The sequence below is a fragment of the Abramis brama genome, assembly GCF_963993115.1.
Source record: "Abramis brama genome assembly, chromosome: 7".
NCBI classification, from domain to species: Eukaryota; Metazoa; Chordata; class Actinopteri; order Cypriniformes; family Leuciscidae; genus Abramis; species Abramis brama.
This window is the reverse complement of record NC_139969.1, coordinates 43,089,426-43,109,089: the sequence shown is the minus strand read 5'-3', so window position 1 is coordinate 43,109,089 and position 19,664 is coordinate 43,089,426. Positions and strand designations below refer to the sequence as shown.

Sequence of the window (19,664 nt, the reverse complement as noted above, 5' to 3'; positions counted from 1 at the left end):
ATAAAAATAATAAAAAAATACATACATTACGGAGTGGAAATGTCTAATGAGCCAGTAAGTGCTCCCCTGCTGCTTAATAGAGTTAATATATATATATATATATATATATATATATATATATATATATATATATATATATATATATAATAGATATTTAATTATCTACTGGTAATATTGGTAATTTCATGTCTTTTTTAAATTTTTAAATAAGTGTTTGTTTTCCTCCAAAATGTTAGTTTTCCTGCATCATGAAACTTTTATTTTTACAAATGGGGACAATTTTTGAAAGATGAACAAAAAACGTTTTTGGTCATCATATTAAAAGTAACATTTAAATGGAATAATATTCAAACTTTTGAGCTTTGAAGTGCTGGTAAAGGTTGTGTGAAGTCCTTCATTCTTAACAGTGGTCTGTAACCGTCTAATTTGCTGGATCATGATCAGAAATATAGTCCCATGTGATTCATCTTTGGACTCACCACACACACACACACATACACACACACACACACACACACACACACACACACACACGCCTGTCGTCTCGTCAAGGGAATAAGATTTGATGACGCCATCTGAGTTCGCCATACCTTGGCTTTTGGTGAATCAAAACATTACAGACACCATCAGACTCTAACAAGGATAATCTCTGGCCTATACATGAATATCAGTCACGTGACCTCTTACGTCATCCGCTCTTTTTCCAGTTGACTGCCGCCATCTTGAGTACCTACTGAGTACCGTCTATGGCACTGATAAGCATTAGCTAGCTAGCTTGCTACTATTTACAGCTTCGAAATGGCTACGAAAGACAACATTTCGCACCTTGACTGCCATGAAAAAAATAATACCATTAGGGTGTGATCCCTACGCCATACCTGATGCGTACTTCCAGCCTCTGTCCGCTGCCACCGAACTACCAATCCTGATACCAATGATATTATATGTTGATCCGACTACTTAAGGTGTGTATTTAAATGGTCCAGGGGCAGAACTTTTGCCAAGCGTGTCCGAAGGTTCTGGGTTCTAATCCGCACTCATATAGTTTTTTTTTTCTTATCAAAACCGATTATGTTTATCAGTGGTTGTGTTCAGCACAGAATCAAATTTGTAACTGCGCTGGCATTATAGCAAAAGTATTGATCAGTGAACAAAGCAACATGCTTCAGAGTATCAATACAGTTATTCACAACCTAACCATAAGCCCTACTCTTCTGATAAATGATAACAATCAAAACTTTAAAGCCACACTAAGTAGAAATTGTGTTTTTGTCAAACAGCGACCCCTAGAGTCGCTGTGGAATACTTGCACTGTCGTATGCAGATTTAATGGAGTGCACGTCACTGAAAGCAACAGATATGAGCTGCATTTTATTGATCATCAGCTAAAATTTCAAAATGAAAGACCGCAATAAGAGAGAGCAGCAACAGCCCTGGTAAGATCATTTAGTTTCTTTACTTTTAATGATGAAGATTGTGTGTTAAAAGTCTGTGACTTACTTTCACTTTGATTTGCGATAGTTTGCACGTTGGCTTGATGCAGTTGCTCATCTGCGGTGATGCGTGTTCCAGCGCGTCGTCATATCTGGATATAACATATAGACTATAACACGCTCTCACACGTTTTTATTTTTTTTTACGAGTACAATTTACATATGTGGTTTCTTTCAACAACCATATGCATTTACACTTGTCCAGTTTCGTCTGGAATGCGTCTCAGACCTCCTCCTGAAGTGGTTTGAGGGATCGGATTCAAATCCGTCTCGAATGCGTTTCGGAGGGCATTTACACCTGGACTTTTCACGATCGGATAGCTATCCCATCTGAGAAAACGCATGAAGTGGCCAGGTGTAAACAGCCCCCATGACAAAAACATACGCACGAAAGCCAAAAACAAACGCTGGTTGGCCTCTCGCGTCCAAATTTGAGGAAGTGGTGGGGGAAGTGACGTATGCCGTAAAGCAGTCGAATTTTGTAGTTCTTTTTGTGCTCGAGTTACTACCCGAACCCCGAAGTTACATAGTGCCAGTAAAAGCGATACAGACCCCATCAGGCTATGGCAGACGTGTCATTCAACCTATTGTAAGTCGATGTACCATCACAAGGGTCTTGGAAAAATATTATGAAGGTTGAAAAGTTACATAGTGTTGCTTTAACGTAATAGAAACCTTTTAAAATGTAAAACATAACTGAACATTAAACATTAACAGATGTTTCCCTTTACTCAAAAACACTTAATTCCTGTATTTCCATTTCCAGCCATGTGCAAAGCATGCCGGGAACTAACAATGGTGTCCCTAAATCAAACTGCATAATTGAGCTAATTCTCTTAAAATTAATAGGTAGCCCTTTTCCCTTCATTTTATCAGCTTAATTGATTCCTCAATTCAAGCCCCACAAATGTGTGTTTACTTAAAAAAATAGGAAACTGTGTATCTCTTGGTTTTATTAGTGAAATGTTGTCAATATTTTCTATACAACACTGAACCACAATTTTCTTAATAAAATATACACAATATTTTTAATTATCACCTTATTTTTTTAATGAATATTACAAGACACATGATTAATTTATACAGGGTACTATTTGTATTATTTTTTTTGTGTGTGTGTTTTTTTTCTTCCCACATTGTCATCATCACAAATTATATTTGGTGACATCCTCACCAAATATTGGATTCAGTAATATTTTGTCAACTTGTTTTCTTTCATTTAGAAATTTCTTTTTGGAATTGATCGATTGTAGGCCTTATTTATTCGATCTTACATACCTCAATTGAGTGAAAAAGTTATTTGTGGATAATTTGGTCAATTTGACATTAAATATGAAAAATTTGCACTGTTTATCACACTTGTGTGCTTTGATGTTTTACCAGGAAGTTTGTTTTAAAATGCTTTTATTTTGTACAAAATTGCACAAAGTCACACGTGTGATGTTCCTGGTCAAAAAATAACCTGCAAAAAAAAATAAATAAATAAATAAATAAATTCACTTGTTGCGCTATTTTATCACCAAATATTGGATTTAATCTTCCTGTCAACTTGTTTTCTTTAAATTACGACAGGATTTGGATTCTTTTTTGAAACTGACTGATTGTAGACCTCATTTATATGAGCTTATATTGATCAGAAACAACCGCCCATTGAAAATGAATGAATGGAGATGTTGAAAATCAGAAGAACATTTAGTGTTCATCATGTTCATCTTCATGTTCATGTGGGCTTGTGTAAATAAAGGCCTCGGACCTGAGACACACACACACGCACGCACACACACACACAGACAGGTTCATGTGCACAAACAAACTGTTTTGAGTATTACAGGCTTCCTTTTTCACAGAGATTAACCTTATTCTCAAATCAGTGAGGCTCAGTTTAAAAAATAAATACAAAACCTATGAAGGTAAAATGATGCCATAAAGAATTGCATGCGCAGGGTAAGATTTGTGAAAGTGTAAATCGCCTTTCAAGTGTAAGAGAAAAATATTTGCAGCATTTAACTGTTATTTGTAAGTGTAATTCATGTACTGTGAAGCTGCAGCTTCATGCTAATGCAAAATAAATAGGATCTGTATTCTCCTGACTTCCATTTTTCCACGCTTACACTTCTGGCACGGTTTTAGCGCACAAATACGGCCAAAAGCATTGCAGGCCTGTGAACAGCAATTTGCGACCGAAAACAACAGAGTCAGGAACTGCAAAACAGATTCATTGCTTAAAATTAAAACTGTTGCAAATGTCTAAATGACTTGTTGTGTACATGAGGCAAAAAAGATCCCAGAATAACTCGATTTGTACAGTTGCGTCTTTCTTTTACCTGCGCTTCCAGTTTTGGCAGGGTTCTCTCACTCACTGAGTTTTGCAAGGTGAAGAGGAGGGCGGGTCCACCTTCTTCATGTAGCCAATCAGATGAGCTTCTCGCTGACTCTAGGTTTACTCTTATCTGATTGGTTCAGTAAACACGCCAGTCTACAGAACGCATCTTTATCTCCATTTGGCTCAGAAACATTCTGGTTGCCGAAATGGTGCTTTTAATGCACACGTGCTAAATAAATAAACAAATAGATCATGATTGCTTAATAACCTGTGCACCATTAGGATGACTATATGAGTCCATACTGAATTTTGAGCTGGTGTGTTAAGAAAGAAAATTTAGTATCTGAACTACTGCATGCATAATAGTTATATAATAATATATATATAATATTATAAACATTTTTTTATTTTTTCCCATTTTTTTATGTAAAATTGACAAAATTGTTCACAAATAACGCTTTTTTCACTCAAACACTGAGGTATGTAAGCTATAATTAAAATAAATAAATAAGGCCTATGATTTATCACTTCCAAAAATAAATACAGAGTCCATTCTAATTGAAAGAAAACAAGTCGACAAAAAGATTGAATCCAATATTTGGTGATGATGTAGCATAACGAGAGATTTATAAGGTATTTTAAGGGTTAAAACAACAGATTTTGACCAAAGTGATGTACATCATACAGAATCATAAAATGAACCAAGAAGCCAAAACAGAACACAGCTCTCAAATAAAAATTATGTTTTTCATGATTATCTGTGCATTAAGTATGAATTAATAGTGTTTCCACACACAGCAGCTTGATATAGTTCTCCATCATACACACTCCTCTTCAGATCGCCTGTCATCTGATGCCTTGAACCAAAGCTTTTCTGGCTTTCTTTTCTTGCATCTCTCCAGGTAAAACAATGCTTTTCTCATCAGCTAATTACTTTAAATCTGGACACATGATGGAAGTATTGGAGCTGAATGATTGTGAACACAAGAGGGCAGCAGAGCAACACTCGCTGCTGATTAAGGCCATCTTTCAGTTCTGTTCAGAACAATAACAGTTCAACAAAAGTACAAACAACAGTAAACTAAATACAAGAAGATATCAGATATATCATCAGTCCGATGCTTGCTTCAAGCGGGGATTCAGATGATTCAATATGCTTTCATATATATATATTACCCAACATTAGAAGCACAAGTGTGAGTTAAGCAGTGTGAAATACTTGATTACTGTAGCCTAATTTAATATTACTTTACGGGATTTGTACTTTAATCAAGTGAAATTTAGACTGAATAATAGTACTTTTACTCACATTTTAGAAGCAAAAAACAGTAGCCTACACTTTACTCGTACTTTCTCCTCCTACACATGTACTTTGATTTGAGAGTGCTGTGGTGTTCAGAGCTTTTACAGTCAGGTCTTTATTAAACAACCAGTTTTTTTTGGGACATTTAGCCTGAGCAAAATACAGCAGCAACATGATTTCTGGAAGTAAGAAATAATAATCTCTCAGAATTGCAAGATATAAACTCGGAAATGCAAGATGAAAGTCAAAATTACCCTTTTTATTTTTATTCTTTGGCAGAAACAAGCTTACATATAGTGTGTACTTCATATTTCAGGGATAATAGAAATGCAGTTTGTCTCGTTCTTACACTTTCATTCACTCTTTACAGCTGTAAATGTGCACAACGATCCTCATAACATCACTGATTCAGTGTTTGCCAGTGCCATGATCTGGAGCGTCATGAATCTGCTCAGATCTACGGTTAACTCCATGTCTGATGATAGATTGACCGTCTGAATAAGATCATTTCTCATTTCCTCAGGCCTCTCTGTGTTTGAACGTTCAGCTGAAACGCTGAAGTAAATGCACGTTTACTGGGACACAACCGGCTACAGGACAGCAGATTCCTGCTTATTCCAGTGTATCATGTCAAATATTTCAGAAAGACTTTATAATAAAGTGTATAGGTATATGGAACAGTGAAAGTCTTGTTTTTAAATCTCATGTTTTAAAACCTCGCCTTAAAGGAACACTCCACCGTTTTTTGAAATAGGGCTTATTCACCTTCTTTCCTACATTTAGATAGGTGGGTAAATGGATTTTTGTCTCAGTGCATGCATTGTTTTAGTTTGACAGGGTCGGCGCTAGCTTAGCTTAGCATAATGAATGGAATCCTTTGTTGCCAGCTAGCATGGCCTGAGTAAAAGTGATCAAAAAAACAATAAAAAAAACACGTAATTACTTCTTGTGGCCTGCGTATTCACAACAAGTACAAATAGCGATGCAGATTAACACTAGGTGATTTCCTAGGCAGATATTGACTTGGGACTATATTATGGGGAAGCACAGGCGAAGCACTGCTACTTGGGCGCAGAGATATCATGCAACAACATGAAATCCCACGACTTCCGTCAGTGTATTACATGTGTAGTGTATTACTTTAGTTTGAAAATTACTGAAATTATCTTTTGAACTGTTTACTGATAGTAATAATAGATCAAAACTTTTACAATTAACCGGTTAGTCATAGGCATCCCTACTATGAACTCAATGTATTTTAACACTGGCACTTTAGTTGAACCAACTAAAGATTTTAAATGCAACAATCAACATAAAATTGAGTTTTGGCCTTAAATATTTTAACAGTGTACTTTTATGACAATGGTGTTTAAGTGTTATTATGAACATTGCCATTACATTCAGAGATAGTCTGAATGTGAAATATTGCTAAATGTAATGGTAGCAGTTTCAGCAGCAATAGGCATGAGCGTGAAAGTGATTTTGCTAAACAAAGACTCGCCTATCTCTGAATGTAATGACAATGTTCATAATGACACTAAAAAGTTTCAAAATATAGCACCAACCTGCTGCTCACAAAAATCACTCGAGTTTTTATTGATTTATTATTCTTAGCAATGATTAATATACAATATACACAATGATCTAGACTCTAGATAAATGAAATGCGACCGCAGCAGTAAGTCAGGGGAATGCTTATATTTCTTCCTTTGGTTTCAATTTTGAACATGTTGCAGTTTTTTTTTAAAAAAGGTATACATTTTAATACAATTATAAAATGATATAACATGATTTGATACTGTATATTAGCAGCAATTACACATTTTTCACTTTAGCAACACAGTGGAGATCCTCTTTTCTGTAATGAAAGACCAATCTTATGGTTTCTCAGACATTGGCCAATATCAGTTAAAAAAAAACATTGTTTCCCTTAAGGCTTAAATTAACCAGATTTTTTTTTACATCATTAATTTTTCTTCCCTGACTTACAGGTGATGCTTGTAACCCGATCATAATCCGTTAACCGACAAGATTAGAATGTTATATTCTAATTAAATTAAATTAGAATCTATGTGTAACCGAATGAATGAGATGATTGACATTAGTGAGCACCTATCAGCAGGGAATCCCTCCTATTTAAGAGCTGGTTGGCTGTGGCCTGGGATGCGTCACGTTCGACTCCGCCTCCTTCCGTTGTTTACAGTGGCTGTAGGTGTGTGCGTTAGCATATAACAACTTCTGTTTTTTTAGTTTCTTGTATGTACGGGACTAATTATTAGTGTTGTGTTTAGCCTGTCTTTCTTCTCCGGTTTCCCTCGGCTTGTCGCGGTGGGTGCACTTGCTGGCTGCTCGCCTTTCAAGTATGTGTGACTGTGAACTGTTGGTGGAAAGCGTGTTTGTTTTCATTCGGGGGTTCAGGATCGGCTGATTGTGTTGAGTTATGTGCAGTGTCCCTGTAGTCCAGCTGAACAGTGGATTGCATGATTTGAGTATCCGTGCCTGTGAAAGGACAAGCACATTGTGCGAATGCATTGTCTACTTCCGGGAAGTGTTATTGTGCATATAACTGTAGTTACGAGCTGAAAATATAGCAATCGAGGCCTAAATCTTAGTGTGTCTTTGTATTTGGCTTAGGATTTTCCCTCTCGTCCGGGCGATTGTTTTTCCTGCTGGTGCTGTAAGAAGCTATTATAGCCCCGTCGATTCCTTGCTGCCGGATTAAGAGAGCATCGTGTTTTCCTGCTCTGCTGTCGCTGCCGTGTGCAATACAAACTCGTTGCCATCTGTGAAGATCGTCACCCCACTGATGAAGGGGATCGTTGCTGTCTGGTTTTTCTGTCTGATGATTTGTTGATTTAATGTTTCTTTGTTTACTGATCTTTTGAGGCTGACGCTTATAGTGTTAACAACGGAACCCCAAACTACGCTTGTGAATTGCGGAATTGAGTTATTTATTTACTTATGGTATTTGTTTACACCTTTGTATGTTATTTGTGATTGTCTACTAGCCTAATTGTGATTACTATCTGCTCATGACCGTACCCTAAACATCATCCAACTGGGCTTTATTGCAGTTAGTATTTTGAAGTTGGGTTATACATTTTTTTTTTTTTTTTTTTTTTTTTTGTGTGTGTGTGATTTCCTTTCAGGTGCTGAGGTGCCACGGGTGGAGGATCTCTGGTGGTGGTGCTTTTCCCGAACGTTTGCTGTGACACTTTGAAGTCTTTGCTGTGTGTGTGAGAGTGTGCTTTCGGTGAATTAAGTTTAGTGATCCCTCCTCCCATGGTTTACCTCAGCCCCGTTAGTCTATGTTTTTTTTTTTTTGTGTGTCTTTGTAATCAGTGTATTAGTACAGAAAAGGTGTGTGTTTATTCAGATGTGTTTTTGTTTACTTGAATGTGTTTGTAACTCAACCTGGCCAGTATAGCTCCTGATTGCCTTTAATGTGACTATCCTTCTGCTTTAAAATAAACTTGTATTAATCAAATTTTTGTACATTTTCATATCCACGTCTCTGCCTACGATTATTAGAGAATCGAACCTGAGTGACCTAGTAATAATAACTTGAGTTGTCCATATTTCCTGGGGCGAAATTCCCCGGGTGGCGTAGTCGAAATTCTTTCTACCTGTAATACCGCTCCTTCGCCACTTATGTATTTCTCAATAACTTATCACTTTCTTTCAAAACTCTTCACTCAGTTGTCTTAACCAACTTTCAGCTTCAAATTTCATTTGTTGAACACCTACACAGGAGTTCATCTTTCAGTTTCATCACCATCTATACAAAATGGGCAACTGAGGGGAAAATGTGTAATGTAAACCTTGACCAAGTAACACAAAATGCTGTGAATTCTGAACCGCATAAAACAGAAAACAGCAGAAATATTTTATAATGCTCCTGTTATTTGTGTTTTTTTTAAGAATGAGTTGATTTTAGACATGAAGTGTTTTGATTGTTTTAGTGTGTTTTGAATGTGAAATTAACTGCAGTGAAGTTTAAGGTTGGTTATGAGTATTGAAAGTGAAGAGTTTTGAAAAAATTACCAAAGTATTGAGAAATGTGTCCTAGTGACTGTAAAGAAATCAACCCAAAACAAACAAAACTGTAATCGCAGCTGTACATAGAGCCTAATTTATCACTCAGAATTAGTGTTAAACACATTTACACAAACACATGTAGATCGCTGTCTCTCTAGGGTCGTCCACACCATCATAATGAGGGACTGAAGACACAGAATGATAATGTGTTCCCCACATCACACCAGGATATTTCACCCACAATTGAAATTTTACTCATTAAATGCTCAACTGATGTTAAAAACAAAAACAATGTATGGTAACCACCTTACAGCGCTGCAAAATGGCAGAAATGTTTCTTTATGAAATAGCAGACACACAATACCACAGATATTTTTTGAAAAAGATCTTCAAGGTTTGGGTGCAGTGAGAAAGTCACAGAGACAGAACTAAAACCCTAATACGTCAAATAAACTCTTTTAAGATATCATTTAAGACATCATCTAAGACTGTGGTATAAATTATTGAATGATCTGACCATAACTCATTACTATCCTTGATATTCTAACATAGGTAATTTCATGTGTGTGTGTAAGACTCTAGTGTGTGGATTGAGTTGCTGCACTTCCCCCCCACAGGCAATTTACATATCAATGCAGGAAGGCCTGAAAGGCAGTGTGTGTCAGGTGAGAACAGGCCAAAGACCTCACAACCCTCACAGTACTGTTACCAATGTCCAAGAATCTGTGCAACTTCTCAAATACACTAGAGAAAACGCTGGGATTTACCCTGCCAAATTAAATCAAATTACAGGTTTTTACAATCACTAGGACACATTTCTCAATATTTAGGTACATATTCAAAACTCTTCACTCAGTTCTCCTAACCAACTTTCAGCTTGACAGCAGTTCATTTCACATTCAAAATGCACTGAAACTTCATTCATGTCATAAATCCCAGCATTTTCTCTAGTTTATTTGAGAAGTTGTGGGGGTTGTGCTGCAACTCACCAGGGGCTCTACACATTAACGCAAGCATTGAGAACATTGTGTACACAGAGTTTTAAACGACTCACTTTAGCAGTTGTTTTTTCCGCTCGCCGCCATCTTGCCAGTCAAAAAGTGTCTGTGTACACAAACAATGTTCTCAACGCTTGCGTTAATGTGTAGAGGCCCTGGTGATAGTTGGAGCAAAGTTTCATGTTGTGTTGAGCCTTCTTAGTGTTTTAAAAATAGTGATTTTGATGCGATCATAGTAGTGCCCCAGCACTCCCCTTCGAAACGCCATTTGACCGAAAACGAAAATACGGTCAATCTCAAAAGTGGCGCTTGCGTCCTAATTATGCTATTAAACGAAAGTTTGACTTGGGTACATTCACAAAAAGACATTAGGTTGCATTTTGGCGAGAGTTACGCTTTAAATAATTAAACCTTAGCAGCCCCATACACAAAAGAAATATATTTGAAATTTTCAGAATATATTTTGGAATATATGCAAATATTTGAAATTGGCCCAATAAATATATTTCACACTTAACATCATATATTTTTGTTATATTTCAGAATATATTTCAATGTATTTTTTTCTGTATGGGTCCTCAAAAGTGTCAAAAATATATGTGGCATATATTCCAAATACATTGAAATATATTCTGAAATATAACAAAAATATATGATGTTAAGTGTGAAATATATTTATTGGGCCAATTTCAAATATTTGCATATATTCCAAAATATATTCTGAAAATATATTTCAAATATATTTCTTTTGTGTATGGGAGGCCTTAGCCTAAAAACTAACATTTTATAAAAAAGAGACTAAAACCATATGTAGCCCTAATATTGGATACAGTACTAAACAAAATGGAAAGACAAAGATGTTTATAAAAGCTGCTGTGGTGGGCGGATCGATCCAAATATCAATAATATCGATACCAATGTTGGTGTTGATATTGATCAATACCAGTGTAATGAGATGGATACTTTAGTTTCAGTTTCTCTCCAGTATGCACCGCTGTGGTTTCATCAAAGAGGCGACCCGGCTGTCTGGGTCTGTGTCAGCGCCGCTACTTTAAAGATATATATACTGTATATATCTGATAATAATATATATAACCCTTCAGGACTTCATTAGCTCTATAAAGTTTAACAGTTTTTCATAAAAAAGAAAGGCGAAATATAACCAGGGCGCATGCGCACGCAGCGACCGGCAGCAGTAGCAGTAGTAGTGTGGCATTTGTTTGATTGTTTTTTTTTGTTTTTTGGTTCAGTAGCCTTTATATTTTACAGTTTATGTTAAGCAGACCCGCAACTTATCTGTAGCCTTTGTGTCACACTTGGTGGACTGGTCTTCACAAGCCACCGAAATCATGCTACCTACTACTGGCATGGAGTGGCTGGCACTCGTGTTGTTACTGTCGGCGTCCGACCTGGTCCAAGGTTGGGACGGCGACCCTCCAATAAATAAGATCCAGTACATCAGAGACTTTCTGCTTGGGTTTAACAACCCTACAAACATCAAGCCACCTTCTGACTTGGTCTTCCCTAACCTGGAGGAGTTAGATCGAGGTTCGGGGAAGAGAGGTCACGCTGGCGCACCTCTCCGCAAAGCGAGGAAGCGGGGCCGGAGGGGAGGAATCCGGGTTCGAGCGAGACGGCAACCCCTGGCTCGCATCGCCCTGCCTTCCATCATCCTGGCCAATGTCCCTCCGCAACAAGATCGACAATCTCCAGGCCCATGCCTGTTTAAGCACGAGTTTAAGGAAGCTTGCATCCTGGCGCTGACGGAAACATGGTTTGGGGAGAAGGACCTGGACAGCGAGATGGCAATAGACGGGTTTGGCGCGCCGCTGCGTACGGACCGAGAGGCTGCAATCACCGGCAAGTCGCGAGGTGGGGGTGTGTGATTGTATTGATTCAGAATTGATTCTGCAGACTGTACAGAAGTTAGTCTCTGTCTCCTGATGCCCCCAATGTAATTCTGGGAGATTTTAATCATTGCTCACTAAACAAAACTTGAAAAGGCTTTTATAAATATATATCCTGCCCTACCAGATATGGCAAGACACTTGATCAATGTTATGGTTCAATTAAAGGAGGCTATAAATCCATACCGCTCCCTCCACTAGGTACAGCAGACCATAATTGTGTACATCTTATTCCTGCTTATCGCACATGTTTACAGAGGGAGAAAGTTGTCACCAAAAGGGTGAAACTCTGGTCTGAGGATGCTGTACAAGAACTGCAAGGCTGCCTGGACTGCACCGTGTGGGAGGAGTTCATAACATCATCTAGGGACCTGGATGAGCTCACAGATGTTGTCAGTTCCTGGATCTCATACTGCGAAGATAGTAGTAGAGAGGTAAAGATCTACCCCAACAGTAAACCTTGGGTGAGCAAACATCTTAAAGTCCTAAATAAGAAAAAACATGCTTTTAAACAGGGCAGTGTTACTGAACTTAACTCTATGCAAAAAGAGATCAAACGGGAAATAAAAAGGTGCAAACTGGGTTACAAAGATAAAGTAGAAAGACAACTAAGTAATAATAATTTGGGCTCAGTCTGGGACAGTGTCAAGAATATTGTTGGACTTAATGACAAATCAAGGAAAAATAAATTTTTAGAAGGTTTTATGGCAGACTCTACCCTGGCACAGGAGTTTAACAAGTTTTATTCTAGGTTTGATGTCCACGATTATAGTAAACAAACGGGTGCATTAAGGGACAGTCTAATTAACTCTGGTCTTCCTACTCCTTTTTTTCTGAACGAAATGTTGTGAATACTTTTAAATACAGCAAGGCTTGTACAAGCCCTGGCCCCGACAACATTAGCAGCCGCATGCTGACCCTTTGTGCGGATCAATTAGGCTTCATTTTTTATCACTGTTTTAACTGGTCTTTGTGTCAACATAGAGTCCCAAACTTATGGAAACAATCAATAATTATTCCCATCGCAAAAAGCAACCACCCAAAAATTCTGAATGACTACAGACCTGTGGTTCTAACTTCCTTAGTTATGAAGTCCTTTGAAAAAATGATAAAGAAAGAACTGCTGGGTAGAAGTGAACACCTCCTCGACCCCTTGCAGTTTGCATATAGAGCCAACAGGGGGGGTGCAGGATGCTACAATAACTCTGCTCAACCTCATATAAAAAACGGAATCATATCACGCCAGTTTTACGCTCTTTACACTGGTTGCCAGTGCATTATAGAGTGGAGTTTAAACTTTTACTTTTTGTTTACAAATCTTTAAATGGTCTGGCTCCACCCTACTAGTCTGCTCTATTGACTGAGCATCATCCAGCTAGATCACGCCGGTCATCAAATCAGAGACTCCTGTCTATCCCGAAGTCAAAACCTTCTCTGTAGTTGCCCCTAGATTATGGAATGACTTGCCCATTTCAATTAGAGTGGCCTAACTGATCGTTATATGTTTTTAAATCCAAGTTAAAAACAATTTTGTTTGATAAGGCATTTAACACATGCTGACGCACCGTTCCATTGTATCTCATTATTATTTTAAATTGGTGAAGCACTTATTTTATGGTATTCTATTCAAATCTATATTTGTACTGTTGTTTTATTGTTGTTAGTTTTTATGATTTTTATTAATACTGTAAAGCACATTGAATGTAAATTGTATTTAATTGTGCTATATAAATAAATTGCCATTGTCATTGCCATATACAAGCACTTAGAGGGAAATAAAAACCATGTCAGACTGCTGTTTGTGGACTTCTCGTCTGCCTTCAACACTATCCAGACCCATTTATTGGTGCAGAAGCTCATGCAAAATTTCGGGTTGGACTGCAACCTGGTGGGCTGGATTTTGGACTTTCTCACTAACAGGACACAGAGAGTGAGAGTAAATGAACATCTTTCTGGAATTTCAGTGACATCAACCGGCTCCCCTCAAGGCTGTGTTCTCTCTCCTCTTCTGTGTGGACACATATATGAGATATAACTAGAGAGTGCGGTTTTTCATCTTTATTTGATAATTTTTTATACTGTAACTCGCACCCATAAACGGTTTGGGAGTTCAGCCCGCCTGTTCTCAGTACTACTCTCTCCTCTTCTGTACATTATGTACACTAATGACTGCCGGAGTGAACTGACCAACTATATTGTAAAGTTTGCAGATGACACAGTCATAGTAGGTTTAATGGACACCACTGAAACAGGTATCTGGGAATCATCATTGACAACAAGTTGACCTTTGAACTAAACACAGACATGCTGGATAAGAAAAGTCAGCAACGTCTCTTCTGTCTGAGAAAGCTAGCTAAGTTTCAAGTGGGCAGATCCCTGATGATATTGTTTTATAAATCTTTTATTGAGTCCGTTTTTACTTTTTCATGTATTTGCTGGTATGCTTCTCTTAGTTTAAAACGGAAAAACACATTAGCAATGGTAAATAAAGTTAGCAGCAAAATCATGGGGATTCAGCAGAGAACACTAACCGAACTGTACAATAGACATGTACTTAAAAAGGCTGAATCCATCATGACCTTCTGGTTCCCGCTTTAGTCAGCCATCCGCCAAAACAAATAGATATAAATTCTCCTTTGTACCCTCTGCTATCTCTCTGCTTAACTCTGTAAAAAAAGGTAACGTCTGCACATAAGGTATACTGAACTTAAACTTTAAATGTTTGTGGTATTCATTTATCTATTTGTCTGATCTTGTATTTTATTAAGTTGAGAAAGCCCATTAACTAATCCATCTTTCTTTCTAACTAATCCATCTTTCTTTATTTTTAACTAACTAATCCATCTTTCTTTCTTTCTTTCTTTCTTTCTTTCTAACTAATCCATCTTTCTTTATTTCTAACTAATCCATCTTTCTTTATTTCTAACTAATCCATCTTTCTTTATTTTTAACTAACTAATCCATCTTTCTTTCTTACTAATCCACCGTTCGTTCATTCTTTCTTTCATTCTAGCTAATCTATCTTTCTTTCTATCTTTTTTCTAGCTAATCTTTCTTTCTTTCTTTCTTTCTTTCTTTCTTTCTTTCTAACTAATCGATTTTTCTTTCTTTCATTCTAACTAATCTATTTTTCTTTCTTTTTAACTAATCCATCTTTCTTTCTTTCTAACTAATCAATCTTTCTTTCTTTCTAAATAACTAATCCACCATTCTTTCTTTCTTTCTTTCTTTCTTTCTTTCTTTCTTTCTTTCTTTCTTTCTAATCTTTTCTTTCTTTCTTTTTACCTAATCTTTTCTTTCTTTCTTTCTTTCTTTCTTTCTTTCTTTCTACCTAATCTTTCTTTCTTTCTTTCTTTCTTTCTTTCTTTCTTTCTTTCTTTCTTTCTTTCTAACGAATCTCTTTCTTTCTTTCTTTCTTTCTTTCTTTCTTTCTTTCTTTCTTTCTTTCTTTCTTTCTTTTTTCTAACTTTTCTTTCTTTCTACACTCTAAAAAATGCTGGGTTAAAAACAACCCAATTTGGGTTATTTTGGCAACCCAGCGCTGGGTCAAAAAGGGACGTACCCAGCGCTGGGTTGTTTTAACCCAACTAGTTGGGTTAAATGTTTGACCCAGCATGCTGGGTTGTCATTTTAACCCAATTATGGGTTAAAAATTACTACAGTGCTGGGTTTATGTAACCCAAAATGGGTTGGAATTTTAAACTAGAAATTTTTGTAAATAAAATTACTAAAATAACCCATCTACAGCAATACAGACTTCAGTAATCAAAATATGAAAATTTATTTTTGTTTTATCAAGTAAAATTGTCCATTTGTGAATAAATTTTTTTTTTAAATTTCCCATCACTCCCTCCCCATTGACACAATTCAATGAAAATGCATGAAACCATATCACAGAAAGACTTGAAATAACTTCTTGAAGAAAATATGAAGTGAAATCTAAAACCATTTCACAACATTTACATCAAGATCTTGAGCATAAGATATCATGTGAGAGAAATACTCAGTAATAGTAAATATAAAAAGAACAACAGCATAAAAGAGGCAAGGTCGCAGACAGTAATAACCTGTTTGTCAGCAAAAAATGAGTCAGAAAAATTAACATTTTGAAGAAAATATGAATTTGAAGTCTTAACACATTTCAAAGCATTTACATCAACATCTTGAGCATAGCATCATGTGAGAGAAATACTCACAGTAAGAATCATTGTAGTGTAATTGTACTGTAGAAGAAAAGTACAAGTAGAAGTAATAGTTTAGAAGTAATAGTAGTAAATATAAAAAGAATAAACAGCATAACAGAGGCGAGGTTACAGACAGTAATAACAAAAACTTCTGTCTGTCAGCAAAAACTCTCATTGTTGGTGTTTCATCCCCAGAAAGTCCATACACCACAGTCTGTAAAAACTGCCACACTGTGGAACACTGTTTCGGGTAGTCTATGTCAAATACGTAGAACTCCTTAAAGCAAACATCAACTGCAGCAAGCAATGTATTTTGCTCGACTGCCTCTCCGTTTATAATGGCAAAGGCTTGAAAGCACTGGTTGTCTCCAAGCATGAGAATGTGGAAATTCAGAGTCTTTTGAGCGCAGGTACTCAGCCATATTGGTCTCAATCTGACAAAAAAAAAAAGAAGAGGGGGGAAAAAAAAGAATTAGCATCAATTTAGAACGCAAAAAATTAAAACTAATTTAAATACCTTTAGGAACAGTAAAGGCTATGATTGGCACACCAAGCCAATCATCGGCCAATGTTAGCACTAGTCGGACCCCTGTTGGCAGGGGTTGGCCCTTGGCCATAGCTTTTGCAGTGTGTTCCAACTTTTTGGCCCAGATGCAAATGACTCATGGCAACAACACAGTTACCGTTTGATGTCACTAGTTTTTTTTATGTCGGCTTGGTGTGTCATGGCCTTAAAGGGTTAGTACACCCAAAAATAAATACTTAAATTAAATTAAATCTGTTCATCATATAAAGCGATTAAGTCTCTTCAGAAAATTTGGAATACATTAGATTCATATGAATTAGTTTTACAATCTTTTTACTAACTTTTTGTAGCATTAAAGTGGTAATTGCATAGTGGGACAGAAAGCTCTCATATTTCATTAGAAATATCGTCATTCCATTCCGAAGATGAACAAAAGTCTTAAAGGTTTGGAACGACAGGAAGGTGAGTAATTGATGAAAGAATTTTCATTTTTGGTTGACACTACTGTATGTTTTCACTCAAAAATTAAAAATTAAATTAAAAACATTACTAGATTTGTGACGTTGATAATTGTTAAAATGTGTCAGTCTGTGAAAAGGGTCCATACAATATATTGTAAATACTTAAATCATGTAGTTTTAGCAATGGCTGTTAACTTACAGGCTGTATGTCTATGAAGGCCTTCCGGGTTTCAATGAAAGGTGGTTTAAACGTCTTGTACACTGATGTTGGAAGGACTACAGGAAGTACTTGTAAGGCAACATCACTCTACGTCTCTTTAGAATACAATGAAAAAATGTTCACAAAAATCACTCAAAATTAAAAACAGAAAAAGTCTTCATAAAACTGCAATAAAATCGTTAGTAGAGACTCTGACCAGAAATACATGGGTCAGATAAGGCAGTGCTTCTCAAACCTGTCCTGGGACCCCCACCACTGCACATTTTGTATGTCTCCCTCATCAGACACACCCAATTCAAGTCTTGCAATCTACTAATGAGCTGGTCAGGTGTTAAATGTGCAATGGTGGGAGGTCCCCAAAACATGATCTGAGAAGAGCACATGTGCTAGTGCTGTAACCTTTAAGCACAGGTTTAAAAACAGCAATTATTTCATACTTCTAAGTTCAGAAATACAGAAGTCCGTATAAATACAGCAAAATCACATCCCTGTGTTAGACACTGTACTCACATAGCCTTTACCCTGGCAATCCGGTAGCGCTGCCAAGAGAAATCCAAATGTCATATGAATTCACCGAAGTATTTCCAATCCATCAAAACGTTGCTGAAATATTTTGTTCCGATGCTTTCATGGACTTTCTAAGGGCTTCTCCCTTGACTGTATGCCTCCACGTCCCCCGATTGCCTGCGAGCTTCTCCTGACTATACGGTAATCTCTCTACTGTGCGACAGAGAGTTGCGTGGTCATGACACAATCGTTAGCATATCTTTACAAAAACGTCTGCTACGGAGTCATAACGTGAGGTACAAAGGTAATGGAGCTTTTTATGCATTGTCTTGTTTCTTTAGAAATAAACAATGGACAAATAAAGTCTTTAAACGCTTCAGATGTAAAGTTATTCGCTGTCAAAGTGACGCCAAAATGAATGGCAGTCAATGGAATGCTAACGGAAGGTGATGGCTTGTTAGCCTCAGAATCTCCCTATAGGAGGAACGCTTTCCGGATGCTCACACACAAAATATCATGTTGCCATGGAGAAGATCAGTAAGCCATTGGTTACACCTGAGCTGGGGTTCTGTTTTCCCTTTTGTTAAGCACCTTTTAAGCACACAGACTATTCAAAGTGCTCTAAGGCAAAGAAAACAGGGTTCAAAATTAGCACCATCTAGTCAAAAGTGGCTGCTAGATTTGCTTCACTCGGCAGCCGTAAAAACAATGGTAATGTATTGAGTGGCTGGTGAAATTTGAACATTTACTAGCCATTTGGCTGGTGGTCGAAAAAGTACATTTCAAACCCTGAAAGAAAGACATTAAAAAAACATTTAAAAACGAAAACAGAATAAAATATATAAAATAAAAATAGACATAAATACGGGTAGACTGCAGTTGCCCCAAATTCAATAAAAGGAATTAAAATTCCACAAATAAATTAATGTCATGGCACAGCAGAAGCCTGCTGTATAGTATATTGGCAACACTTTAAGTTAAAATACACAGAAACGTGGAACAATAACACACATGCTCCTTTATTGTTAAAGAGAACATCACAAAAGCAAACATTAAGAACAAACTTTACAGTGAAGTAGGAGACATCTCGTGTTCAGCACTTCCACTTTTATAATAATCAACACACACTTATTCAAAGATTCAGAAGTCTTCAACGAGGAAGAGGGAGCAGATGTAATTTTAAGGATTTTTAAACCGGAAACAGGAATAAAATATTTATTATTGTCTTAAACGTGTAACATGCAGGTGTGTCAGGAGAGCATCATGACAGAACACAGATCAAATATACATTGAGATCACAAGATGAGAGTAAATACATTAAAATATTACAATGGAAGTTTTATCAACACTTTTTTTTTTTTTTTGTACTTATAGTTACTATGACATGACTTATAGAGAGATGACATGCACCAAAGGGCCAAAGGTCGGGGTCAAACCCAGGCCCGGTGTATTGAAGAGTACACCTCTACATATGAGCGCACGCTCCAGCATCTGAGCCATCCCTTATCAACACCACATATCTAAACTAACCTGCAGCTGTATGGAGTTATTCTTGTGCCAATAATAATTTGAACAATAATTAACTAATAAACTAATAATTAATGAACATCAAGTATCATTATTGAGCCAATAATAATGAACAGTTTCAATTTATATTTTCATTAGTTTCTTGAAAAGCTACGTTCATTATTATTGGCTCAATAA

The 19,664-nt window shown here is 36.8% G+C and overlaps 1 protein-coding gene and 2 long non-coding RNA genes across 3 annotated transcripts; 2 read left to right on the top strand and 1 right to left on the bottom strand.

Annotated features, from left to right (window-relative positions):
* Positions 1–7,327: 7,327 nt before the first annotated feature.
* LOC311087370 lies at positions 7,328–8,624 on the top strand. Its single transcript, XR_014607237.1, has 2 exons — positions 7,328–7,479; positions 7,754–8,624. It is a non-coding gene; the product is annotated as an uncharacterized lncRNA (long non-coding RNA).
* Positions 8,625–10,882: 2,258 nt separating this feature from the next.
* LOC311087346 (uncharacterized protein) lies at positions 10,883–14,800 on the top strand. Its single transcript, XM_084120689.1, has 2 exons — positions 10,883–12,027; positions 12,320–14,800. The coding sequence occupies exons 1-2, from the start codon at positions 11,505–11,507 to the stop codon at positions 12,358–12,360; spliced, it is 564 nt and encodes a 187-aa protein (XP_083976815.1). The 5' UTR covers positions 10,883–11,504; the 3' UTR covers positions 12,361–14,800.
* An 811-nt stretch (positions 14,801–15,611) lies between these two features.
* On the bottom strand, positions 15,612–18,248 carry LOC311087391. Its single transcript, XR_014607261.1, has 3 exons — positions 17,964–18,248; positions 17,433–17,548; positions 15,612–16,680 (listed from the first exon to the last, which is right to left on the bottom strand). It is a non-coding gene; the product is annotated as an uncharacterized lncRNA (long non-coding RNA).
* Between the last annotated feature and the right edge of the window lie 1,416 nt (positions 18,249–19,664).